The sequence below is a fragment of the Pistacia vera genome, unplaced genomic scaffold (genome assembly GCF_008641045.1).
Source record: "Pistacia vera cultivar Batoury unplaced genomic scaffold, PisVer_v2 Contig373, whole genome shotgun sequence".
Lineage (NCBI taxonomy): Eukaryota > Viridiplantae > Streptophyta > Magnoliopsida > Sapindales > Anacardiaceae > Pistacia > Pistacia vera.
In genome coordinates, this window is record NW_022196194.1 from 329,210 (window position 1) to 356,837 (window position 27,628).

General features: G+C 39.3%; 2 protein-coding genes across 5 annotated transcripts; both read right to left on the reverse strand.

The window, feature by feature from the left end:
* Positions 1-18,932: 18,932 nt before the first annotated feature.
* LOC116140501 (F-box protein At5g07610-like) lies at positions 18,933-23,162 on the reverse strand. Its single transcript, XM_031426129.1, has 2 exons — positions 21,651-23,162; positions 18,933-19,084 (listed from the first exon to the last, which is right to left on the reverse strand). Exons 1-2 carry the CDS (start codon positions 22,485-22,487, stop codon positions 18,959-18,961), a joined length of 963 nt encoding a protein of 320 aa, XP_031281989.1. The 5' UTR covers positions 22,488-23,162; the 3' UTR covers positions 18,933-18,958.
* A 342-nt stretch (positions 23,163-23,504) lies between these two features.
* On the reverse strand, positions 23,505-27,628 carry LOC116140499 (F-box protein At5g07610-like). Of its 4 annotated transcripts, none has more exons than XR_004129639.1 (2): positions 25,195-25,360; positions 23,505-24,989 (listed from the first exon to the last, which is right to left on the reverse strand). XR_004129639.1 is itself a non-coding variant. In XM_031426128.1 (2 exons), exons 1-2 carry the CDS (start codon positions 27,128-27,130, stop codon positions 24,937-24,939), a joined length of 1,161 nt encoding a protein of 386 aa, XP_031281988.1. In that variant the 5' UTR covers positions 27,131-27,282; the 3' UTR covers positions 23,505-24,936. The 4 variants fall into 4 exon arrangements, 3 of the variants coding, with proteins under 3 accessions (XP_031281988.1, XP_031281987.1, XP_031281986.1); XM_031426128.1 differs by lacking the exon at positions 25,195-25,360 and adding an exon at positions 26,023-27,282; XM_031426127.1 differs by lacking the exons at positions 23,505-24,989; positions 25,195-25,360 and adding exons at positions 25,812-27,205; positions 27,321-27,628.

The following is a 27,628-nucleotide window of genomic DNA, read 5'->3' on the forward strand; positions in this document are numbered from 1 at the left end:
GTGCATCATGAATCAAATTGAACATAAACATCTGTAATTATTAACCAATACCAGAAAAAAAAGACATGCCATAGTTAGATCATAATGCCATTAGAGATTAGAGAAGCTATCCCCATGTGGGAATCCCGCAGGCAATACCAACCAACTCAAATAATGCTGGGGTGCAAAATGGTTGTTAATGTTCTGTTTAGGAATTTCGAATAGTGAGTTAGATTGTGGTATTAAAACTTAAAACAATAATAATTGCAAATTTTGCTTAGCAACATTATTAATTTGTTTAATGACCTTCGCGTTTTATATAGTTCAAAAGACTGCTGGGATTCAACAGGGTTTTTATAATCACAATAAAATATTATGCAATGTTCCCACAGAAGCAATGGCAATATTTAGAGATGTGTAGGCTAACATTGTGACAGCATACAGCAAAACCATACGTCCTAATATCACCATCACACATCCAATAAAATATTGAGATGAACACAGCATTCTGAGAAACCAACTTGATGTTTATTAGCTGGACCTGTTCTGTAATTGAAATTTAAACTGCTCAACTAGAAGTTGCAAGCCAAGGAACTAAGCGAATCAAAGCAAACTGCTTTCTAATTGACCTAGAAGAATTGAGTCATAATAATAATCTGTATTAGTCATCATCATGAACATATATATTGAAATTTAAGACCTGAGAGTGGCATACTTATGAACAGAAATATCATCAAACGCATGCAAGACTTTCTGTGTTGAAAAGCATTGATTCGTGCAAATTCGACTCCAGTTATATAACCTTCATCAAAAGGACTCTCAAATTCAAATTCATTTGTAACAAAATCATAAATCTTCTTGAAACTCCTATCGTTGAAATTGTAACGTATTACCTTTCCAGGTATGTGCACCACCAAAAGTAAGGGGAAACAAGTGGCGACCAGTGAACTATGAGGCTCCGAGGGGCTAGCGAACATAGGTCTCGCAGCGGGTAGAATACCTGTGGCATTGCGACTTGGTGACATTTCATAGCCTGAGCCATCCCACGCCATGTCGTATGGGTACACCCGTAAAAGTGCAAGCCGGGGGAACTCCCAGCCTCCTCAAGGTAATGGTTCCAACCACCGCCGTTAGGGGAACCCTGTCTGTGGGTCGGTTCTAACCATTGCGATGGTCAGGAAAATTTCCCGAGCCATTTGTTACCCTCACATGACTCTAGCCAGTGCGTGTCAGGGCATACCAGAGCTTTTGGCCGAGTAGCGGAAGGGCCCGACATTCAGTCCTTCCTCAATCGCAACTATGAGGATCGAACCCATGTTACAGAAAGTAATCTCCTGATAGCTTTGCTATCTTAGATCGAGAAGTTGCAATGACAATTGGATCAGCTCAAGGCTCAGTAGAACGAACAAGGTAAAGTTGCTGAAGCGTCTCATTTCTCTCCTGCAGCACTAGCTGCTCCTCTCTTGTCGAGATTCAGGATGCCCAACATGCGGGCATTTGATAGAATTTCTAATCCGCAGGACCACCTCTACAAGTTCAATTACCTTATGGAACTCTACCAAGTCTCCAACTTGGCCAAATGTTACTGCTAAGCAGTGACATTAACCGCCCATGCCAAGCGCTGGTTCAGGTCGCTCCCCGCAGGGACAATAAGCTCATGGCAACAAATGAGCTCGTTATTCTTAAGGCACTTCTAGGAAAACAGGAAGTTCTCAATGCCGCTGAGCTATCTGAGCAATATACAACAGGAAAGGGATAAGTCCTTCTAATCTTATATAGATAGGTTTCACCGCGAACTCCACAAAGTGGCTCACACTCTTGAAGAGCCCGTCTGAACTCTCATTATCATAGGGGTTCGCCCCCAGATTGACTTATGGAAAGAGCTACAGTCAGAGGATGACGTTTCCCTTATCGTTTCTACAACCTCACCGAAAAGTATCTCCGAATAGAAAATTTTGTGGTTGCTCTCAATCGCCACAACCCCAGTCCGTCAACAAGTGCTCCCAGTCAGGGGAAGAAGAGTAGAAGGGCTGATCGCAGTTAGGCTAATGACGATCAACGAAAAGGGAAGAAACAGTGATTCGAGCCCAAAAAATCTTACGCCCAGTTCCTTGTCGCGATCGCGACAAAAGTCAGTACACTCATTTGAATGCCTTAGTATCAACAATTCTAGATAAATCAGAGGAGGCTAGCCTGCTCGAAGAACTGGAGCCTATGAAGTACTATCGGAGAATTGTGACAAGAGTCAGCCAGGAATAGCAAAAAGTACTGTCGCTATCACCAGGACAATGGACATCACACTGATGAATGTCGGGCTCTCAAGCAAGTAATCAAAGACTTTATCAAACAGGGACACTTCAAGGAGTATGTTGACGGTCCGACTCCTATTCGGGAAAAAGATCTAGAGGAATAGGGGAAAAGACGCCATGGTCACAAGGGGCTTTACTGTGTAGGGATCATTTTCGGAGGGTCCTACCTTGCGGGGAACTCTCAAGGTGCCCAAGAAAGGTATGCCCGAGAAGCTCGCCATGACCCCTTGAGTGTAATGAGCACGGAGCTACGACCTGCTAAGATCCGCAAGGAAGAAGAAATTACCTTCTCTGAAAAAGACGCAATGTGATTACATCATCCCCACGACGATGCACTCATCATCGCACCTGAAATAGGCTAGTGTGAGGTCCACAGAATGCTGGTCGATAATAGGAGCGCTGTGAATATCCTGTTCCAGCAAGCCTCGAAAGAATGCAACTGGACGAGGTAGACCTGAAGCATGCCTCCTTCCCCCTCTACGGTTTTACCAAGAATCACCTGATTCCCAAGGGAACGATTGCACTTCCCATCACGTTGGGAGAAACCAATGAAGTGACAAAGGTGACAGAGTTCTTGGTGGTAGATTGTCCGTCCGCCTTCAACGACATCTTGGGACAACCTCTACTATGAAATTTCAAGGTTGTCACCTCTATCTACCATTTGAAAATAAAGTTTCCCACCCCAACGGGGATCAGAGAAGTGTAAAGATCCCAACGAGAATCTCCGAATGCTACATAAGGGTAGTCTAGATGGCGTGCAAGGGAAATGGGAAGCCAGTGGGTGCCCCCAAACACGCCATGGCAATCAATAGGATCGGGCCATGACCTGGATCAGTCGAGGATAACATGGATCCTCGCATCTAGGACTGTTCTCATAGCAGGCCAGTTAAGGACATGTCTGAGGTGTCAGTCGATGAATGCGAGTCGACCAAAGTGTTAAGAATTGGGAGTAATCTCAACTCGCAGCTCACTGAAAACCTGACGAGCTTCCCCAGAAAAAATGTTGATGTTTTTGCATGGATCCACACTGATATGGTCGGGATCAACCTGAACATAATATGCCATGCCCTAAACATTGATAGTTCAGTCAAGCCAGTCCACCAGAAGAGAAGAGCAATGGACCCTGAACGCTATGCCGCCCTGAAAAGTGAGGTGGATAAGCTCCTCTTGATCGGGTCCATTTGAGAGGCACTTTACCCGAGCTGGGTTGCCAACCCGGTCTTAGTAAAGAAACCCAACGACAAATGGCGGACTTGCGTCAACTTCACCGACCTCAATAAAGCTTGTCCGAAGGATAGCTTTCCCTTGCCAAGGATCGACCAGCTCGTTGACGCCACTTCTGGGCATGAGTTACTGAGCTTTATGGATGCCTACTTAGGATATAATTAAATCCTGATGTACGCGTCAGATGAAGAGCATACCTCGTTCATTACAGATCGGGGATTGTATTGTTACAAGGTCATGCCCTTCGGCTTGAAGAACGCTGGGGCAACTTCCCAACAGTTGGTTAACTGTATGTTTTCCAAATAGATCGGCAAAACAATGGAAGTCTATATTGATGACATGCTAGTTAAGTCGCATGTTACCTCAGATCACATAGCGCATCTTGCCGAAATGTTCGACGTGCTCCGAAAGTACAAGATGAAGCTCAACCTTCTCAAATGCTCATTCGGGGTATCCTCGGAAAAGTTCCTGGGATACATGGTTAACCAATAGGGAGTCGAAATCAACCTCGAAAAGATCCAAGCTCTCCTTGATATGAAAAGCCCCACCAACAAGAAACAAGTTTAGAGTCTGAATGGCAAGATAGTAGCTCTAAGCTGCTTCATATCGAGGGCAATAAATCATTGCTTGCCATTTTTCAATATGCTTAGGGCTAACAAGAAATTCGAATGGACTCCAAAGTGCGAGCAGACTTTTTAGAGTATAAAAGAACACCTCGGAAGACTACCTCTCCTATCCAAGCCTCTTCCTAAGGAAGTTTTACTCCTATACCTATCTGTCTCCTAGCATGCGATCAGCGCTGCCCTCATCCGGGAAGAAGGCAGAGTTCAGCGGCTAGTATATTACATAAGCAAGTGACTGTTAGATGCCAAAATGCGATACCCAGAAATGGAGAGTGTTAGCTTATGCCCTGCTGATTGCCTCCAAAAAGTTGCGACCTTACTTCCATACCCATACAATCTATGTTTTGACTAGCTACCCGTTCAGACAAGTCCTTCAAAAGTCAAAGGCTTCAGGTAAGTTGTTTAAGTGGGCAATGAAACTGAGTCAATTTGATCGGCATTACAAACTGAAAATGACCATTAAAGGGTAGACTGTTATCGATTTCATTTCAGAGTTCTCATACCAGACTGATCGAGGACTCGAGTAACCAACCGACGAGGTCGTCCAAGAGACCGCTTAGAAACTGTTAACTTGGAGCCTCTATGTTGACGATTCCTCGAATAGAAAAAGAGCCGGGGTAAGTCTTTTCCTCTTCAGTTTCGAAGGGACGTGCATTCATGGAATCCTCTTGTTCGGGTTCCAGGCTACTAACAATGAGGCTAACTATGAAGCATTGGTCACTGGTCTGCGATTTGTGAGAGAAATGGGATCCGAGGCAATCAGCATTACAGTGACTCCCAATTGGTCGTTAATCAAATCTCGGGAGAATACCAAGCCAAGGAAGAGAACATGATCAACTACCTAAAGAAAGCAAAGGTCGCACTCGAGCCTTTCAAGCACTAAATCACGCAAATCTTGAGAGATAGTAACTCTGCCACGAACGCCTTGGCAAAAATAGCGTCATTGCTTGACTCGGATGTACCAGACAGTCTGGCACATAGGAATCCCGAGCATTAGCTCGCCTAAACCAACAGTGACCACAATTGAATCAAGCTATTGGATGATCCCAATCATTCTATATCTTTGAGATGGGACCCTGCCCAACGACAAAATTGAGGCAAAAATCATGCGCACCAGAGCTACTCGTTACACCCTCGTCGGGGATCAGTTGTACAAGTGAGGGTTCAGCGCCCCTTTCCTCCGATGTGTGACCGACGAGGAAGCAGATTATATTATGAGAGAGATATATGGAGGGATCTGTGGTAATCACACTACCGCACGATCTCTCGCCAATAAGATTGTCCGCCAAGGAAACTATTGGCCTTTGCTTCAAGAAGACACTTTCAACTTTGTAAAAAAGTGTGACAAGTGCCAGCGGTTCGTGAACATCTAGTGAGCTCCTTCTCACCAGATGACTACAATGACCAGCCCCTAGCCATTCTCTATATGGGGCATTGACCTTATTGGGCTTATGCCTATTGGGAAGAGGGGCATTAAGTATGCTATGGTCGCGGTAGATTATTTTACAAAATGGGCAGAAGCCGAGCCCCTAGCTGCGATCACTACCAAGAAGCTTAAGGACTTTGTCTTCAAGAGCATAGTGTGCCAATATGGAATTCCTCAATACTCTCATCTCTGATGATGGTCAGCAATTTGACAATGAGGAATTCAAGTAGTTTTGCGCTGAGTTAGAGATCCACAAAAAGTTTGCCTTAGTTGCCAGGCCATAAGCCAACGGTCAGGTTGAAGCTGTTAACAAAACCATCAAGCACACCTTGAAGGTCAAGCTTGGCGTTGCCAAGGGTAATTGGGTCGATGACCTCCTTAAAGTTCTATGGGTATACAGAACAACTCCAAGAACCTCCACTTCAGAAACACCATTCTCACTAGCATATAGTTGCAAAGCAATGATCTCGGTAGAAATGGGGACCGGTTCATTTCGAAGAGATCTGTTAGACGAAATGGACAATGAAGAAAGAACATCGCGATAAGGTTCGGTTAAGAATAACATCTTACCAATAGCGTGCAAAAAGGTTCCTCGACTCCAAGGTCAGAAGAAGAGACTTCCAGGTTGACGACCTAGTCTTAAAAGAAGTCATTCTCGGTACAAGGGAACCAAGCGCGGGGGTATTAGGACCCAACTGGGAAGGGACGTACCACATCACCAAAGTGATATGACCAAGGACGTATCACCTCAAGAGGCTTAACGATTCTGAAGTACCACGAGCTTGGAATGCCAAGCATCTTTACCCCTATTATCAGTAATTCCAGGCTCGCGCTTCTATCTCTTTTACTTGTAAAGTTTTCCTTATAACCTTTACGAATGAAATTGTTCTTCCTCACTTTGAATAAATGTCTTACATGATTCTGTTTACTGTAATATTTTTTACAAGTTTCTGGATGAGATGTAATATTAGTCTTGTAAAGCACTCGAAATTGTAAAAGTCAAACTCTTTTCATCCATGATTTGCGAAAGTACAGCAAACAACCGAAGAAGGAAAGAGTCAAAAAAGCAGAAAAAGATAAACAAATCATTGGTCTTCATCTTTAGGATTTGTAGGCGCGACCTCATCATCCCCTAGTTGGTCGCCGACTGTCAGGTCAATCGCTGGATCCTCAAGAACACATTCCTCTGGCTAATCATCCTCTGGAGTGGGTTCTTGTCCCCCGACCTCATCGTTAGCTCGGGCCATGGAGGCAAGGATGTCTTGATAATCAAATGAGAGGTCGAAAAGATCCATTCCCAGGTTCCTTGGCCGTAAAGCATAAATGGCTTGAATTGCTCAATCGACGGCTTTCCTTTCAAGCTCAAGATTCTGCCACTTCATCTGGTCAGTCAGCGAAGCAACCTGCCCTCAGGAAAGCTTGAGGTCTGTTTCCAGCTCTCTTCTCTACTTCTCGAAGGTCTCCCATAGTTGAGCTCTCTCTTCCTTTGCCTTCGCGAGACGCTTCGAGTTCGCCTTCAGCTCATTCTCTTTCTCGCCATCCTCTTTGGTGAGTCTGGCTACTGTTCTCTGGAACTGTTTGACCTCTTTGCCTCTCCTTTTGAGCTTGGCCTTCTGGAAATCCAGAGTACTAAGGGTAGAGTTTTTCTCCAGCAGATATTGATTTGCCTGGAGGTTGAGCGACCTTGCCTCCACTGCCCGATCCTCGAAGATCCTTCTTTAGTTTGGCATTCTCCTCTTTCAGGCTGTGGATCCCTTCGGCATAGTCTAAGTTGACCTTCTACTGGGCCATGTGCAAAGCAAGCAGGGTCTGCAAAAGAAAGAAAGCGAAAGTTAACTCCCATTTTTCTGAAAATTATTAAGGCCAAAAAATCAACCAAGTTTGAAGTCCTTGATGAGGACAGATCGTCGTACCTGGTTTTGCAGCTGAAGAGCAGTGGTCAGCAAGTCCATAGGCCGGGAAGCCACGAACTCCTCAAAGGCCGAAGCCAGTTGGCACTCCAGCAGGGTGTACACCACCGGCTGCAAGTGCTCCAAAAGTTACCCCATGGAGTCTAACACTGGTGTATCTGCCTCCATAGGAAATGGCAACTTATCGACCCGCTGCTTGCTCGCTCTCTTGCGGGTGACCACGGTTTCCCCCTCTATTTGGCTTGAGCTCTCGGGGATCGCTGAGACGCCCGATACGCGCCTCGAGCTGAAAGCCTGGTAACACTGTGAACTCCCAAGTTGCACCCCAACGTCTTCTGACTCGGACTTCGATTCTTTTGCCTATAGCTACTTTCTCTTCTTAGTCTTTTAGCCTGCGGTTTTCTGCTTTGCGGGGCTAGCAGCTGCAGACTGAGGAGCTTCTTCATGACGTTTTGGAGGTGTTCTCCCTTCAGTGCCAATTTTTATCCCTCTTGTGGGGATATCACCAGGGACTGCCTCGACTGGCTCAGTTGGAGCAAGTTGGGGGAACATAAACTTTCTCGGCACCTTGGGCGGCATGATCGCTGCACATCATAAAAATGTTAGTAGTACATGCTGCCGCAGGCAACCAAAAAGTATTCTTAGTGTGGAGGATACTTACGGTCTGACTCTAACGATACTTCTGGGTTGAAAAAGCCGTACTTCCTCAAATTGGCAATGGTTACGGGCAGCTTCGCATCGCGACAATGGTCGAGAAGACGGCCAATCGTGACGATTTGGTTGTAATCTGTTAGATTTCCCAACCTGGTCGTCTTATTTCCTGCGAAGAGGCAGAAAGTTTCATCAGATACAAAAACCAAAGGTATAATAGCTCACAAATGGAAAAGAAGAACGTACTTGGTTCCCTAAACCAGCAGACGCCATTGTATTCAAAAAAGAAAAACTTAGTTTTATAAGCCCCAACGTTGCTGGGGTAATTGAAAATCCCTCCCTCGATCGTAGATCGCTTCGAGAGATAGAAGGAATCCTTGTCCTTGGTCTTCTTCAGATAATAAGAGCACGTGAGCTCCAGTGCCATTAGCTCGCCAAAGCCGTTTTTGCGACATGCGATATACATAGCAATAGCTATCATATACGCATTGGGTGTCAACTGCATTAGCGCGACCTCGAAATGATCAAGAATCAACCTTACGAAGGGATGAAATGGTATTAGTGCCCCACACTTAAAGATTGTCTCCGAGATCACAGCCTTTCCCTCGAGGGGATTTCGAGCCGTACAGTTCCTATGATGGTAGACATGCACGCTAAGTGTGTATTGGTCCACTGCTTTTCGAATCTCCTCTCGGGTGATCACCGATAAGGTCTCTGGCATGTGACCCGTTTGGGCGGCTGGTGCCTGCGAGCTTGTGCCTTTGGCTCCCCTGGTCACTAAAGCATCCATTGTTCCTAAGGTTTGAAAAGGGGCGACGTAATAAAAAATAATAAAAAGTATTATATAGTAATATATAATAAAAAAAGAGAAAAGGCTTATTCCTCGTATGATGATTCCATACGGTGACGTGGAAGGACAAGGGAAACCCTAACACATCCTTCTAAAACCCTAGCAAAACTCTCAAAGACCTCTTGGGAGTGAACCCCCAAGGATCTGTGCCCTAAACTTCTCGTCTTCAAGCAAAACTAAAACCACTATCTGGGGACACGAACTACGAAGGCCCACCAGACAGCCCGTACTCGCCATTGCCAAACAAGTCGTACAGAAATGTCGAACGATGGAAGAGAGCAAGAGAGAAACTTTTCTTACCTTCTGACGGCGTGGGAAAAGTCTTCTGTCGTAACAAACAGTACGCATCAATGAAAAAAAGGTGGGTTGACAGTTGCGAGAGCTTCGTTTCTTTTTCTAAGAATGAGAGTTTGTGGCAACGAATCTAAAACAAAATTTGGATTTTATAGGCAAAAAGGCGTCGGTTGGGTTTCTTGAGCAGGTGGCGTTTGGGCGAGACACGATCCTCGCCATTGATTGCGACCACGTGTCGCTAATCCGCGAGAAAAGTAACTCTCACACTTCAAAAATGCCAATCGACGTTTCCCTCCATTGGAATAACCAAGCGACGGCACGGTTACCCTCCTCCACATTAAATGCATCCCTATCTGCACTTAATGCCCTGAAGGAGAATGCCATTTCAGCATGGCACGCATTAAATGCGCATGCTTGGCACTTATTGCGTAATGGACAAAACTGTCAGAATCAAGAATATTTTGTTAGAGTAGATGCCCTAGAGCCAATCAATTATTGTGGAATTGACTCTTTGTAATAATGTTCATTAATCAATAATAAAAGGCATTTTATTCTATATCGCGTAAATCATTATTATTGCAATATGTATTGATATATGTCCTTAGAATGGTAGAACCGTGACGAGGGTATCAAGTGTTTCAAATCTTGATAGTGAGAACCCTATGAGCACATATGGTGGCCATTCTAGAAACGTCCGTAGCCCCAGTATTATTCTGAAGTAAGGGCACAGATAATACGGTAAGGCTATCATAGTGTTGAACGACCCTGTCGAAAGGCAGTGACTGATCTCACTTGTCAAGGTTGTTTGGTGACAACCTGGTGCAACACATGGGTGCTTGTTGTAGGCGGATATACCGCAGCAAGTTCACTGGACTGACCCACCAGAGGATTCCATATGGATGGTAACCCCAGTGTCTATGGAACAAATCCTCTAACGAATGGTGGTGCATGTGATCCTTAGACTTGAGATCACCGGAGCGCCTTGTGCACCGATTGGTACAGTTTGACACTAGCCTAACGCAGTTCTATTCAGAGCTGTCAGTACGGTGGTGATTGGCTATATCAAGGAGTGTATCAAGACTATGGTGGATTGACAAAGGATTCATCACTCCCGGGTACGGGAGAAGTTATCTCACGGCGCAATTCAGTATATGGCAATGACACTAAAACTGTGGCCACAGTGGGATTGAGTTGTTGCTCTATCCAGATTATAATACGGGTCATTGGTCCAGAAACTGAATATATAATATCGAGAGTAACCGAAGGTTGACACTATTTCTATGCCTTCGTCTCGTCGAGATAACGTATGATGAAAGGATCGTATTGTACGGTAACCATATCGTTGACAGGTAGCTACTTTGCTGAATCCGAATCTATCGGGTGGCCATGATGCCTTGCTAGGGGCCAATCTTGGTCTGTGTATTAGTGAGACGATTAATTGGTGTTAATCGCGATACTATACACTACCGGTATGATGAGGAGCCTATGGGTCACACACATAGAAGATAATTTAAGAGCCAAGAAGAAAGAAGGGCGTTTTCGTCTTTTTAGGCAAAAGGGTATTTTGGTAATTTCACAGTGCAATTAAATTTGCTGAGGTCGTAGCCTATTATTTAATTTGTTAAAAAATTAAATAAGTGAAATTACGGTTAAATGTGTGTTCGCACATATTTAATTAAATCATCATTATTGTTAAATGTTAATTAAATATTAATTGATTTTAATTAAGATAATGATGAATTAAATTAAAATATCAAATTGGGAGTGTTTGGCAACATGGGGTGTTTGGGTTGGAGCCCAAGCCCATTCCATGTGGGAATAGGGCAACTTGGTTTGCCTATAAAAAGAATAGTGTGTGATTCATTCTTAAATTTTAAAAGAAAACACAGCAGCCCCTTATACACTCTCTCACGCCAATCTCACTGTTTGATTGAAAAATCAAATACTGATCTTCTTCTTGATTTCTTAAGGCCAAGGAGGATCTAGCAAATCCCTCCTTGGTTCTTGGTGGTTGTCTTCGTGTGGACTTCTTGGTTCGATCCTACACTTGGATCGGTAGCAAACACGTTCAGAGACAACATTGGTGGAGCCTCCAAACGTGGGTATGAATCTAAACCTTTGGATTTATTTTTTTGTAGATTCTTATAAATATAAACTGTAATTTTCTATGCCCTGATTTTGGGTTCTAAGGAACGATCCATGGTTGTAAATTTTTGTTTTCCGCTGCGCAACCGGGTCGTTTCCTGACATATTTTATTGGTTAGATGAACTGTCACGTGCAACAGATAACATTTGAAGAGGTCGTTCGAATTAACACTCTTCTCTGCACGTTGATCTCAAGGTAGTGCGACTTCTCACTTTTGATAAAAGAGGTGATAAGACTTTCTCAGGACGCATGATAAAGTCAGGGCTCAGGACATACTGATAAGGCACTGATCGCTATCTGAGTCAGGTCGCTGAACCTGCCATAAAAAAAAAAAAAAAAAGAGCTACATTAAGTCGCTTAGTACAACTCTCAAGGATCCATGTAGCTCGTTCGGTTCGACCAAGCATCATCTGGGACAACCCAAGTTGCGGCATAATCATAAAGTTCTTAAGGCTTAATCCTTAAACCTTAAAAACTAGAAGGCTTCTGTTATGCCCAAGAACCAAGGCTGGCATAAGCATGCATCAACAAGAACCAATCAGAATTCAAGAAGGTTTTTTTACGCCAAGATGCAGCCACGTCCCGCAAGGACCAAAAAGGTAAGGCCATCGTCAGTAAGGCAGGTGAACGCCAAGCTTATGAGTGGCTAGAAGTTGTCCACCTACTGAAGCTGTACGTGATTTAAGGATATCTCTAGTACAGGCAACCAATGGGAAGCGGGTTACGAATTGTACCACACTTGCCCGCACGAAGAATCAGGATTGCTATCTTGGATCCTCCCACTATAAATAGAGGGCTCTCCTCCATTTTATAGGATTGGCACATTCACCATCTAAAACTCTCTCTCTCTCCCTCTACCCATTCATTCTCGCTATTGTAACTCAGCTCGCCGAGTGCTACCTGACTGTAACCCCTTATTAATATAATCACAGTGGACGTAGGATTCGCTTTTAAGCATTTAAACCACTATAAAAACTCTTCTTGCCAATCTTTTATTTACGTTTCGGTATCACCTTCAAATCTCTTGAATTCATCACGTGTAATTTCTTAGTCTGCTTAGTACTTTGCACGTGTGAATGGTTGGTGTCAAAATCAAGTATCAACAAAACTTAACGATGATTAAGCTCTTATTGTACTTCGATGGACAATGTAGTAGCAACAATGAAATAACCAGAAATTCAATAATTTGAGTATTATTATAGCTATAGCCACTGGCCATGAAACAAGACCGTTTCAAATTAAAGGCATAGTATCCGGAGAATTAGCACGTGTTTTCTACATCATCCTGCTCGTTACGCCTCTCTCACAATATGTATAGGCCTTGCGTTCTTTCCCTTATGCTCACTCCCTTTCCAAAGTTATCTTTTCTCCGGTTGCTTATACTATACATTACTTATGCTATTTTGGCGGAAAATCAAATGCCAAAATTCTTGGTCATTCCAGTTCTGCTTTGATGTGGATACTAGCTATAAATATAATCTTCATTTTCATTTTCATTGCAATTGCAATTGTCTTCATACATTTACCGAAATTGGCGAGATGGCTGAAGAAGAAACAGGCTGCGTACGATCATCATCTTCCTTCCTTCTGTCACAGCAACCAAAGGCTGCCACATAATATCTGATACTAAGCCGAGTTAGGTTCCAATCAATGCACGGTATATAATATATGATTTTTATTTGATTTTGTTGGTCTTAAGTTCATTTTTTAGGTTCCTCTTAAAGCTATGATTTGGTGGTAAGATTAAAAGTTTTTTGTTTTCTCCTTGTTACTGCAGGTTCGATCCGTCAATTGGATATAATATTTTGGATGTTTAGATATAATAAAGGAAAAGGAATCAGGCTTTGTGAGTAAAAGTTTTTATTTAATTGTCGCTGATTCAATAGAAATGAAAATTGTGAACTTTGAGATATTCTACTTTTAGGGTTAATGTCACATGCACACCATGTTTATGTTTCGATATCTGTTCATTTTGAAAAGTAATATAATAATCTCATTCTTTATTGATAAAAATATTTCATCTCTTGACAGAGAAATCCTGATTTGTTTAATCCTGAAATCTCTTCTTCTTCTCAAATCCAAATCAGTAACTGGGCACTGGTTTCCTCTCGTTTCTAATTCACAATCTCTTTCCGTCTTTACCCTGGCCTCACTCCTACTAATTACTTTCTCATCCAGTCAGTTCAAAGCAGATACTCTCACTTATATGAAATATCTATAGCTTTAAGAATTTTACTGTCTTGCCTGGATTTATACATTGTTCCAGCTTGGTGGTCGAACTTCAAGAATGGTATATGTGTAAATTGATCATTCATTATAAAATTGTTTGATTTGGTGCATGATGATTATTTCAGTTACAGCATTATTATATCTGGGTATTTTGGAGTGGTTATGGCTGTGGGACTTTCTTCTATATCTGTATTTCAATGTTGACGGGTAGCGACTAATTGAAATGCCAATTCCTCCGATTAAAATTCCTGAAGACTGTGAAGATGGTTACCGGAGATGGGTTTAGCAATAAGGTTTAGGCGGAGTAAAAAAAGTTAGGGTTGGAGTCTCGGAGATGAGGGAAAGCTAATGTTTGGTACAGATTTGAATTTCAGCAACAGCAAGGATTTGATTAGAAGGCAAACAAGTATTTCTATCACAAGATGATCAATATTTGCTTGAGTTTGTTCTGGTTCTTCAACGATTTATCTAACACTTGGTATGCTTAAAAATTCCAAGAACACCAAGTAAAATAAGGGAAGTCGAGGGCTGCAAAATTTCTAAAGGCTGTGTTTTTTATGTTGCAGTGAAGTTTAAAAATTAACTTCAGTGATGGAATTGGGGTTGGGGTCTTTTGTCATTCTTTTGTTCAAACATTGAGATGAGTAGGGGTCCAGAATATTCTGCAATGCCGATGCTCATGCTTTATGGTTAAAGATTAGTCGCAGTGAGACCTTCTAATTGTTTTAAAATAGAGATCAGGCCGGTTCAACTAGTACCCAACAGCCACTCCAGTTCGGGTTATCATTTTTCACTATTTACCAAATCCCTAATCTGATAGTTGGCGAACGAGGGGCTATCAAATGCCGGGGTTAGAGAGTTTTCGTAGAGTGGAGGCCGTTGGTTCAAGGGATAGTGTCGGATTGAATTTTGGACGCCAGAATTTGATCGGAAAATTTAACCCAATATGAGAGTCATGGTCGGCGAACAGGGGCTACCAAGTTCCTGGGTTAGAGGGGTTTTGTAGAGTAGAGATTGGTGGTTTAGATGACAATGTTTGATTGAATTTTGGATACTGGAATCAGTTGGAATTTGGTTAGACAAATCAACCTAATCACGACATTATACACGAGTCATGACCGTTGAACGAGAGCCTACCAAGTTTCGGGGTTAGAAGGGTTTTGTAGAATGGAGAATGGTGGTTCAGGTGGTGGTGTTGAATTGAGTTTTGGCCACCTGAATCAGCTAGATTTTGGCCAAAAAAGTCAAAACGCAAACAGATCGCAGGGGTGTATTTTCAAACTTATAGAGACTGACGTAATTTTTAGGGGTGTGTGTTTGCAAGATTTTAAACTTTTTGCATCACTGGAGACCACCAATTTAACTGGTCGGACCGGGCAACCCTGGACTCGTGGCCTTAAAGGGTAGGGTTTTAAAACAATCAAACATCTAATGCCTTGAAATTCCGGCCTAAAACCTGTCTATACATTTCCGGCTAAGTTTATCAACTAAAAGAAATTAAGCATGATTCAAACTGTCTATTACATTTATAATTACCACCATTATAAATACATACTGAAATTCATGGCCTGAAAACCTCTACACCGTAATGCCTAGAACTAATGTGAATAGAAACATTATCAAACACATACGATACTCTGTGTGTATTGAAAAGCATCAAACCATCCAGATTTTCGTTCTAATAAATTATGTAAGTTAGCCTTAGTTCAAAATTCTAATACATTATGAAACTTAGTCCTGCTACAAACAATGGCAGGAGAAAAATCACGAAGCTCCTTGAAAGTTTACATACTGCTTTACTTGGAACATGCAGCACCATATACGAGTCCTCATCATTCTCTTCCCTTGCAACACATAGTATAGAATACCGATAATTATACAAGTCCGTTGAATAACAATTGCTTATAGCCATCTCAGGATAAGCGGTTACAACCTCTCTGAGATCAACATGATACTTCACAAACCACCCAGAATAATCTCTCAGCATCTCATGAACATTAAACATAGTACATGGACAATAAACCTTAATCAGATGCAAATGACCCCGAGACTCTCCAAAGTAGAAGAATTTCCTCAAAATAAATCCATCAGGAAAGTGAGGCATTGGCATTTTCTGTAGTGTCTCTTCACCAACGTTGAAACAGAAAGAAGCACCAAGAAAATTAATATCCAATGAAGGGCACCGTGCCAATCCATTTCTTTCTGATGAGTAGAACTCTATTTGATAATGGCCCTCAACCAAAGAATCTCAACTTCTGACACAAATGACTTTGTAATGAGGTGACTTTAAAGGATCAAATACCAAGTTAATACCAAAATCGAAGTTGTAGAACTTCCAATGATGTGAGGAAACTTAGTGTGTCGCTTGGTAATGGGATTGAAAATGAAACAGGGGTGATTAGGGTTGTGCCAATTAAAATGGCCACATAACAATAGACCATTACAAGATTGTAGGACAATGGTCCCTGGTGCAAACGTGAGACTCTTGAAGAGCACATGAGAGGGATTGGAATTATGATTAATCAACTGATATTTAGTATCTGTTCTTGGTCCTTTTTGACGCAAATTTTTGGGACTATGTTTTAAAAGCAAAATGAGGGCAGAGGTGGGTCTAGGAATAAGGTTTGGGCGGAGGGAGAAGTTGGGGTTGCAGATGAGAGGAAGGCAGTGTTTGGATGTTTGATATGGAGGCAAACAAATATTTCAATTAGAAGGTCATTATTGCTAGTGTTTTTTTCGGATGATAATGTTGATTGGTATTGGTGAGAAGAAGAGGAGGCTATAGATTTAGTAGAATCAGCTAGGGTTCTGTTTGTAGAAACTGGAAAGCATTATTGAGCATATGGTGAGAAAACTACAATATATCCATTGCGGTTATTATTCGAACACTTATGAATTTTATCAACAATTCATCGTTCTTATTTTCATCATACATCAATAACCAATTGTTAAAATTTTAAAAAATATTAAATAAATTAAAAGTACTTAGGAATTGTAAGATTGGAGCGTGTAACTCTTTGGTTCTTAAAATATGAAAAAGAAATTATGAGGAGAAGGTTAAAAGAAAAAAAGAATTAAAATTGGCTAACTCTTTTTTTGGGACAAAGGAAAGAAGCAACAAAGGTTTAATTTTAGAGAGAAGTAAACACTTTACGTCTTTATCAATAAGTATAGTTTAAAGTGTAGACTGACTTTGAGAGCTTATATGTGGAGAGATTAGGGTTTGTGCTCTTGGAAGACTTGGATGGATAAGCCTCAAACATTGAATTTGGCTTGAGATTGAGTGAAAAATTGTATAGTTGACTATTATAAGTGACAAAGTGTCATATTCTTCATATAGTCAAATCATTAAACCATCATTATCGCTCGTTGATGTAAGTCATTTAGCCGAATCATGTATGTCACTGTGTCGATTTGTTTTGTTTGTTTTGATCGTTACTTTTTATATTGTTAATATTTTATAATCATTTAGGTTAGGACATAATTGTTCTAACCTTAAGATTCTTGGTTAACTTTCCTACTCCAAGTGTTCGACAAATTGCCACACTTAGATTTTTTGCAACAGAACAATGCCCTCAAAATCTTACGTGTGATTTAATGAAAATTAGCAATGAACAAAAAAGAAAGAATCATAAACAAGAACACAAGACAATTTTTAAAGTGGTTCGGCAAGTTAGAACTTCAGCCTACGTCTACTGTTATCTTATTGCTTTTGAGAGCTTACAAAGAACAGTATAATTTCTAGGAAAATTTGCTTAGAACAATTGCCCACCCCTCCTGAAAACAAGTTATGATGAGTTTATATAGCACCCATTTACATGATAGAGTTGAGATAAGATTCAAATAAGTAGAATTAGGAAGTTGCATGATCTTCGGCTATCTTAGTTGGAGTTTAAGTCAATCTGAATATCTTCCTTCCAAATTGAGTAAATTTAAACATCTTCTCTCTTAATAGGGAATTATCTTTTCCGGATTGACCGCACAACATGACTCGTATTGAACATAAACATTTTTAATTATTAACCAATACAAGAAAAAAAGACACGCTGTGTGGGAATCCCGCTGGCAATACCAACCGGCTCAAATAATGTTGGGGTGCAAAATGGAAGTCAAAATGATAAATCCCTTATTTTACTTGTTACATTTGATCTGTTTAGGAATTTCGTGTAGTGAGTTAAGAGTGTTGGTGTTAAAACAATAATTAATTGCAAATTTTGCTCAGCAACAATATGATTTGTGTAATGAGCTTCAAGGTATCCAACTATTTTCATAAGGAAACGTTTTTATGTATTTCAAATCCGAAGAGACAGCTGGGATTCAATAGGGCTTTTACAATTACGGTAAAAATATTTTGCAAAATGCTCCCACAGAAGCAATGACAATATTTAGGGATGTGTAGGCTATCATTTTGACAGCAGCACTATTGATTAAACCAATCGTCCTAATATTACAATGACACATTATTAGGATCCCACATGGGGTTTGTAAAGGCTTGATAAAGGCTTGGTAAGTCAATTTTTCAAAGAGAACCCAAGCCATGAAAGACCTATTGTCCAACCCAATTATTATCAAAAGCCCACTACCTAGCCTATTTTCTATCCGTTCCTATCACACATCAAATAAATTTTGAAGATGAACACAACATTCTGAGAAACCTACTTGATGTTTAATAAGAATTGAGTCATAAATAAAAATCTGCATTATTCATCATCATGAACATATATATTGAAATTCTAGATCTGAATTCACTAGGTAAGAGTAGCAGACTTATGAGCAGCAACATCATTAAACATAAGCAAGACTTTCTCTGTGTTGAAAAGCACGGATTCGTGCAAATTCGACTGCAGTTACATAAGCTTCACCAAAAGGACTCTCACATTCAATTTCATTTTCAACAAAATCATAAATCTTCTTGAAACTCTTATCGTTGAAATTGTAACGTACTACCTTTCCAGGTATGTGCACTACCAAATAAGATTCCTCCTCATTTTCTTCCCTTACAACACATATTGTCGAAATTTTATAGTGTTGAATGTGCTCTGGATTAATATGGCTCCTAATCATCTCAGGAAATGTTGTTGCAGCTTGACGAAGGTCAACGCGATACTTTATGAACCACCCAGAGTAATCATTCTCCATTTCATAAACATTAAACAGAGCAGCACAGGGAGCATAATTCTCAATAAGATGCAAATGGTCTCGAGAAACTCCCAAGTAATAAAAACTCCTCCAGTATTGTCCATCAGGAATAGGAGGCACGGGCATTTCTTGTACTTCCTCTTTATCAATGTTGAAATGTAAAGACGGGCCCTGCTCATTAATCCAGTGAATGAAACCGTTCCAATAGACACCATCCGTGAAACTTGCATAATATGAAACAATGAAAGTAGCTCTTGATAGTCTCCATGTCCGCGTTTTCGATGAGAAAATATCTATCTGATAACTGTCATCTTCAAAATTATTACAATTTTTCACACAAATGATTGTGTAATGGGGTGATTTTAAAGGATCAAATGCTAAATTAAAACCAAAATAACAGACTCCAGTATCAAGAGGGGGTGGAGGAAGCATAGTGTACTCCTGAGTGCTGGGGTTGTAAACATAATGGTCATCGGGTTTTTTGCTATTAGACCTGCTACATAATAATAGACCATTGCAAGATTGCCTGATGGTGATCTCGAAATCTGATGGGTTATTACCAAAAGTGAGATATTTAAAGGGAGCAGGAGAAGGACTAGAGCTAAAATTGATGAAATAATATTCTTTACAGCTAAGGCCGCGCATAAAGAGGCCAGTGATGGGTTGAGGGATAAGGCTGAAGCGGAGTGAAAAGTTGGGATTGGAGATGAGGGACAGCCAGTGTTTGGATACAGATTTGAATTTCACCAAAGATTTGAGTGGAAGGCAAAGAAGTATTTCCGTTAAAAGATCATCATTGTTTGCAATGATTTCTGCTGACATTGATGCTTGGTGTTGGGAAGAGAAGGAGGTGGTGATAGTTGAGACTGAGCTTGTTTTCATGGTGGAAAAAGAGTAGCCGAATTCAGAGGTTATGTTGTACAACTTCAGCCTGGTTTTCATTTGTGGAAGAGTGGAAAAGATTCTTATGGCTTTGTTCTTCACCTGGGCGTGTCAGAAAGTTTGGGCAGCAAGAAATTTCACAAAACAACGGAAAGCGAATCTTTGGTCAACGTTTTCTTTTATATTTTGTCGAGATTCATATATAAAACCGAACAATCCTCCTCTACCAAATCATTTCAGCTGTCAAGTGTCAATATTCTACTTTTTTCTGATCAGGGTTACCTTACCTCTTACAAAAACGTAGCGACCAAGTAAAAGTTGAATGGCATTAGCCGCATTAGAGAAGCAACATTCAGAATTAGCTGTGTAAAAGTGTAATGGATTTTGTTATTATAATATATATTTTAATTATAATTTATTTTGTTAAAAATAATTGAATTCATATTTCTTATTCTTTTTATCTAGTTTATTTTAAATAATTATTTATAGTTCATTGTACAAATTTTATAACATTTATAGTTTTATTACTCAAATTTTTTTTTTGGGCAAATAATTAAATTTACTTTTTGATTATTTCCTAATTTGTTTGAATATTTAGTTTTTAAACTTAATTTACCATCGATGAGGTTAAAATAAAAAAAAAAAAAAATTATTGTATCATTACTGATCTCTACTTGAATATACAATCCAAACTTTTCAATATATTATACTATATAATAGTTAAAATTTATATTTTAAAACAGTCACATAGTTATATATAGAGGCAATATATTATACCATATTTGGTAGGGCTTCTCGAAAAAGAACTCATGGCTTATAAAAGCTTTGTACAATAGAGCTTATAGAATATAATTAGAGGCAAGATACAAAATAAAATTCTTAAATATGGCAGGAAACCCATCACCAGATGCCGCAGCAAATATTGATGCTCTTATTTAAAATAACAATATTGCAAAGAAACTCACTACTTTGAAGCATAATCTTGTTTCAAAAGTGTTTTTCAAACATTAATTTCTCATGACAACTTCTGCCTTCAGTAACAAGAAACGATATTCCTGAGGTTTATATGCCTTATTTAAGTGTTGTAGACTAGGTTAAAATGCTTCCTCTATGCCATAAGAAGTGCATCATGAATCAAATTGAACATATTAACCAATACCAGAAAAAAAAGATATGCCATAGTTAGATCATAATGCCATTAGAGATTAGAGAAGCTATCCCCATGTGGGAATCCCGCAGGCAATACCAACCAACTCAAATAATGTTGGGGTGCAAAATGGTTGTTAATGTTCTGTTTAGGAATTTCGAATAGTCAGTCAGATTGTGGTATTAAAACTTAAAACAATACTAATTGCAAATTTTGCTTAGCAACATTATTAATTTGTTTAATGACCTTCAAGGTATCCGACTCAGCGTTTTATGTAGTTCAAAAGACTGCTGGGATTCAATAGGGTTTTTAGAATCACAATAAAAATATTATGCAATGTTCCCACATAAGCAATGACAATATTTAGAGATGTGTAGGCTATCATTGTGACAGCATACAGGAAAACCATACGTCCTAATATCACCATCACACATCCAATAAAATATTGAAGATGAACACAGCATTCGAGAAACCAACTTGATGTTTATTAGCTGGACCTGTTCTGTAATTGAAATTTAAACTGCTCAACTAGAAGTTGCAAGCCAAGGAACTAAGCGAATCAAAGCAAACTGCTTTCTAATTGAACTAGAAGAATTGAGTCAAAATAATAATCTGTATTATTCATCATCATGAACATATATATTGAAATTTAAGACCTGAGAGTAGCAGACTTATGAACAGAAATATCATCAAACACATGCAAGACTTTCTATGTGTTTAAAAGTATCGATTCATGCAAATTCGACTCCAGTTATATAACCTTCATCAAAAGGACTCTCAAATTCAAATTCAAATCATAAATCTTCTTGAAACTCTTATCGTTGAAATTGTAACGTATTACCTTCGCAGGTATGTCCACCATCAAATATGATTCCTCTTCATTTTCTTCCCTTACTACACATATTGTCGAAATTTTATAGTATTGAATGTGCTCTGCATCAACATGGCTCCTAATCATCTCAGGAAATGTTGTTGCAGCTTGACGAAGGTCAACGCGATACTTTATGAACCACCCAGAGTAATCATTCTTCATTTCATAAACATTAAATAGAGCAGCAAAGGGAGCATAATTCTCAATAAGATTCAAATGGTCTCGAGAAACTCCAAAGTAATAAAAACTCCTCCAGTATTGTTCATCAGGAATTGGAGGCACGGGCATTTCTTGTACTTCCTCTGTATCAATGTTGAAATGTAAAGACGGGCCCTGCTCATTAATCCAGTGAATGGAACCGTTCCAATAGACAACATCCATGAAACTTGCATAACATGAAAGAATGAAAGTAGCTCTTGATGGTCTCCATGTCCGCGTTTTCGATGAGAAAATCTCTATCTGATAACTGTCATCTTCAAAATCATTACAATTTTTCACACAAATGATTGTGTAATGGGGTGATTTTGAAGGATCAAATGCTAAATTAAAACCAAAATAACAGACTCCAGTACCAAGAGGGGGTGGAGGAAGCATAGTGTATTCCTGTGTGGTGGGGTTGTAAACATAGTGGTCATCGGGTTTTTTGCGATTAGACCTGCTACATAATAACAGACCATTGCAAGATTGCCAGATGGTGATCTCGAAATCCGATGGGTTGTTACCAAAAGTGAGATATTTAAAGGTAGCGGGGGAAGGACTAGAGCTAAGATTGACGAAATAATATTCTTTACAGCTAAGGCCGCGCATAAAGAGGCGAATTCAGAGTTAGACTTTACGTTCTACTTCAGCCTGGCTATCTTTTCTGAAGAACTGGAAACGATTCTTATAGCTAGGTTCTTCACTTGGGAGTGTCAAACAAACAGAAAGATTGGGCAGAAAGAAAGTTCACAGAAAAACTGAAGCTAGTCTTTGGTCAACGTTTCTTTTTTACTTTCCTATTTTCTCCAAATTTGCAGTTTAATATGATTCCTTAAAACTGTTTACTTTTATAAAAAAATGAACAATCCTCCTCTACCAAATCATTACAGTCTCAGAGCTGTCAATATTCTACATTTTTCCGATAAGGGTCACCTATAAGAAAAACGTAGTGACCAAGTAAAAAAATGAACCCACTGTTGAATATAGAGAGGTGACAATGCCAATAGAGTAGAGCAAGATACAGAATGAGCTGTATTTTCAAAACTCTTAAATATGCCATGGTGTATTGAGCAAGTTAAAAATAAACAAACTGCTGAATAGACGGATCATGATGACATTTATGGAGGCAAGACACAGAATAAAGTTCTTAAATCTGGCTTCGGGCCGAAGAAACCCAACACCAGATTACACTGCGAATATTGATGATCTCTTATTTCCAATAAGAATATTGCGAACTCATCACTTTGAAGCATTATTTCTTTAATGAGTTTCAAAAAAGATAAAATTGGCGTCTTTTGTCAGTCTTATTCAATTTCACGATGTTTGGGTTCAAAAGATTTTCCAAGAGCAATATTTCACAAATGTTCCGTCTGCCTTATAACTTACAAGGAAACATTCATTTCTCATGGCAACTTCTACCTTCTGTAAGACAGGAAATGATAATCATGCGGCTTATATGCCTTATTTAAGTTTTGTAGATTAGGTTAAGATGTTGCTTCCCAAGTGCAACACAGGATAGTACCGTAGGATGAACAAACATTTCTGGGCAAAAATCTTGTAGCAACTCACATACAATAAATCCGAAGATGGACAAAACAATGTCCTCAAGAATCTTATAAGAAACCAACCTGATATCTTTTCCTCCTTTTCAATTGAACAACTATAACTGTAACAAGTGCACATCATAATTCAAATTGAACATAAACATTTTAAATTGTTATCCACTACAAAGATAAATGTTAAATTTAAATACCTGAAATTAAAAAAAGAAGAGTAATAAATCCTTTAATCACACAAAACCGTACCTTGAACAGAAACGTCATCAAACACAAGCAAGATTCTCTATGTGTTGAATAGCATCAATCCCTCCAAAATCTAATGCAACTACGTTTCCACTTCCAGCTTTAATTTCATACTCACTTGGAGCGAAATCATGGATCTTTTTGAAAGTCTTACCCTTAGAAATTATATCGTATTACCTTCATAGCTAAGTGCAACACCAAATAAAAGTCTTCGTCATTTTCTTCCCTTACAACACATAATAGTCAAATTTTAGGGTTAATCAAGCTTCCTTGATCAGCACAGCTCCTCATCATCTCAGGGAATGGAGTTACAACTGAACGAAGATCTTCATGAACCACCCGGAGCAGTCTTTTTCCATTTCATAGACATTACACAGACTATAATAGGATTTAATAAGATGAAAATGTCCTCAAGACTCTCTGGAATACGAGGTGTTCCTCTCATGCCATCCCCATCCATCGGGCATAACAGGCAGTGGAACTTTTCCTATTTTCTCTTTATCGATGTTGAAATATAAAAGATGTGTCCCAAGCATTAATCCAATGAATGGCACCACTCCAGAAAACCCCACCCCAGAATTTAAGATGTCGAGTAATGAATGTACCACCAGATAGCCTCCAAATCCCAGTTTTTGATGAGTAAATGCAAATCTCTATCTGATTACTGTGTTCTACTAAATTCTCACAAATATCTTACGCAAATGACGCGGTAATGAGGTGACTTTGAAGGATCAAATGCTAAGTTAAAAACTCAAAGAAGACAATCTGCAACCATCAACAACGAGTCCAGGAATCCTAGTGTATTGCTGTGTAGTGGGGTTGTAAACATAATACCCAGAGAATTGGCAACTAGACTTATCTGTTACTAGCAAACAGCGGCCCAATAATAGACCATAGCAAGATTGCTTAAAAACGGTGACGAGTGGGTAGTTTCCAATAGAGAGAAATTCAAAGAGGGAAGGAGGACTGGAACCAAGATTGATTAAATGATATCCTGGAGTGTTGCGGCACGAGGTAAAGAGGACAATGATGGGTCTGGGGACAGGGTTTAGGCGGAGGGAGAAATTGGGATTGGAGATGAGGGACGGCCAATGTTTGGAAACAGACATAAATGAGATCAAAGATTTGATTGGGAGGCAAACAAGTAGTTCCGTAAAAAGATGATCATTGTTTGCAATTGTTTCTGCTGAGGAGGTGGTGATAAGTATGCTGGATTCAGTTATGGTTCCTTTTGAGGAAAGCACGGTCGGAGAAAGCTATGCGCGCAATTTATCAAGCAATTGGTGTGCGCAGAAATCGACGAAGAACCCTACACAAAGATTCAACAACATGGTTTGGATATAATCAGAAACACAATAAATGAACAAATGAACAACACAGACATACAATAAGGGACGTAATTCGGAAAATATAACTACTTTTACTAACTGGTTTCACCATACTAGACAAAAAACCTAATCTCAAGCCACAATGATTCCTGAGATATTGACTCTAGATTCAGTAATCTTCATTACCAGGCTTGGTTATGAGCACTCTGATCATTGACAGTCATCAGATATGAATCGTTACACTGGAGACGAATAAGTAACGATTAATAATTCTTTAGGGTGTACTGGATTACATCAAGCGGGTGAACAGTTCTACTACAGTTATTCTTTTTTTTTTTTTTCTTTTTTTCTGTCACATGTTTCATACTTTCATGTTTGAGCGCAATTTGGCGGTTTATTAGACTCAAAGAAGCCCCCACGGGTATACTCAGAAGTCAGAACTACTTGTCACATTCATTGTTTTATTTTTTTAAAAAGCAATTTTCATTAAAAAATTATTTTATAATACTTAAAAAATCTTAGTGTAACTTTTTTTTTTAATTTTCAAAATTTTTGTTGAGATATTTATTATAATTTTTTTTAATAATTCAATAATTTAAAATATTTTACGTAATTATATTTGTATTAAAATAATTAATTATACATTACGAAATATTCAGTCCTGCCAAATGCACCCTTAAGTGTTGGGATATCTAAAATAAAATTTTGGCGAATATTTATGGCCTACGGACGGGCTAAAAGGAAATTCAAATAAAATGAGAGTTAATAAATACAAACAGGAGTAAGAAATTAGATATAATAAATTTAGTAAAAGAAATTATAAATTTCTGTTTGGTTTATTCTATATGTTGGTATAATAGATATGATTGCAGCATTTGTAATTACTCATAAATGATGTAATTGAAGACCACAATTCCCTGAGCGAACTTGAACAGAAACATTATCAAACATGAGCGAGACTCTCAGTGTACTGAAAAGCACTAAAACAGTTATGTTGTATTGTATCATCAAAACCTGGCTCAAAATCATGAAGCTTCTTGAAAGTTCTATCCTTGAAATTGTAACGTATTGCCTTCTTAGGTACGTGTATCACCATGTACGAATCTTCATCCTTCTCTTCCCTTACAACACACAGTATTGAATACTTCTCATAATAGTTCCCTAGACCAATATAACTTCTCACCATCTCTGGAAATGCGATTGCAACTTCTCTGAGATCAACATGATACTTCATAACCCACCCAGAGTAGTCTCTTTCCATTTCATAAACATCAAATATAACATCGCGTAGACTATAAATCTCAATGAGATGCAAATGACCCCGAGACTCTCCAAAGTACATAAACCTCCTCTCAGAGGATCTATCACGAATACAAGGCATTGGCATTTCTTGTAGTTTCTCTTCGTTAACATTGAAATATAAAGAAGTTCTTTCAGAACTAATCCAATGAATGCCACCATTCCAAAAAACACCATCCTTAAATGTCATACCACATTTTGCCCAGAATTTACCAGTAGATGGAGTCCAATCCCCTGTTTTTGATGAGTAAATCTGTATCTGACAGTGGCCCCCAAGGGCAGTTACACAAATGACTTTGTAATATGATGAGATTGAAGGATCAAATGCCAAGTTAATTCCTAAAATGGCTCTAAAAGATCCACGGGCGGTTCTGAAAGCCCCCGGAAGTTCGGTGTATTTCTTAGTAATGGGATTGATAATGTAACAGTTGCAGGTAGGGTTGCACCATTTGGGACTGCCACATAACAATAGACCATTACAAGATTGCAGGACAACCAAACTTGGTGGAAGGGAGAAAGATCTAAAGGGCGCAACAAAGGGATCGGAATTAAGATTAATCAAGTCATATTTAGGATTTTTAGGGCTGGATTTTGAACGCAAAATGAGGCCAGAGATGGGTCTAGGTTTAAGGTGTAAGCGGAGTGAAAAGTTGGGGTGGGAGATGAGAGAAAGCCAATGTTTTGATACATATCTGAATGTAACCAAGGATTTGAGTGGGAGGCAAAGGAATATTTCAGTCAAAATGTCATCACTATTGGCAGTTTTTTCTGCTGATGATAATAGGTTTTGCTGGGTGATAGCTTTGCTTATGGTGGAGAACATTGGGAAATACTACACTAGATTTTGAAACAAATAAACCCAAAATGTGACAGTTTATAAAAGAACCCAAAACTCAACCTGAGAACCCTAGCAAGAAGCAACAATTTTGAAACAAAGAAAGGACATAATCAGAATACACTATTAAAGAAACTGAAAAAAAAAAAAAAAGGCATGTGAGAGAGAATAAACGTACCCTCCTCTGCAGAGAGTGTTAATTTCATGTTAGCTCTGCAATCATAAACAAAGCAAGGCCAGTCAGTTTTCTGATTCTAGTAAAAACCAAACCCTATATTTTTGTTTTTCGTTGATTCTGTTGCGTTTATAACTCTCGCAATCTCCACAAAATACCTAACGATATAGTTTATGTTATGCATAAAGAGTAATGCTACAATTACCGAAGGATGTGCAACGAATTCGTGCGTCGAATGATGTGATGTAATTCTGACCATTGATTCATTATAAGTTAATATCAATCAACGGTTAAGATTTTGTCACATTATT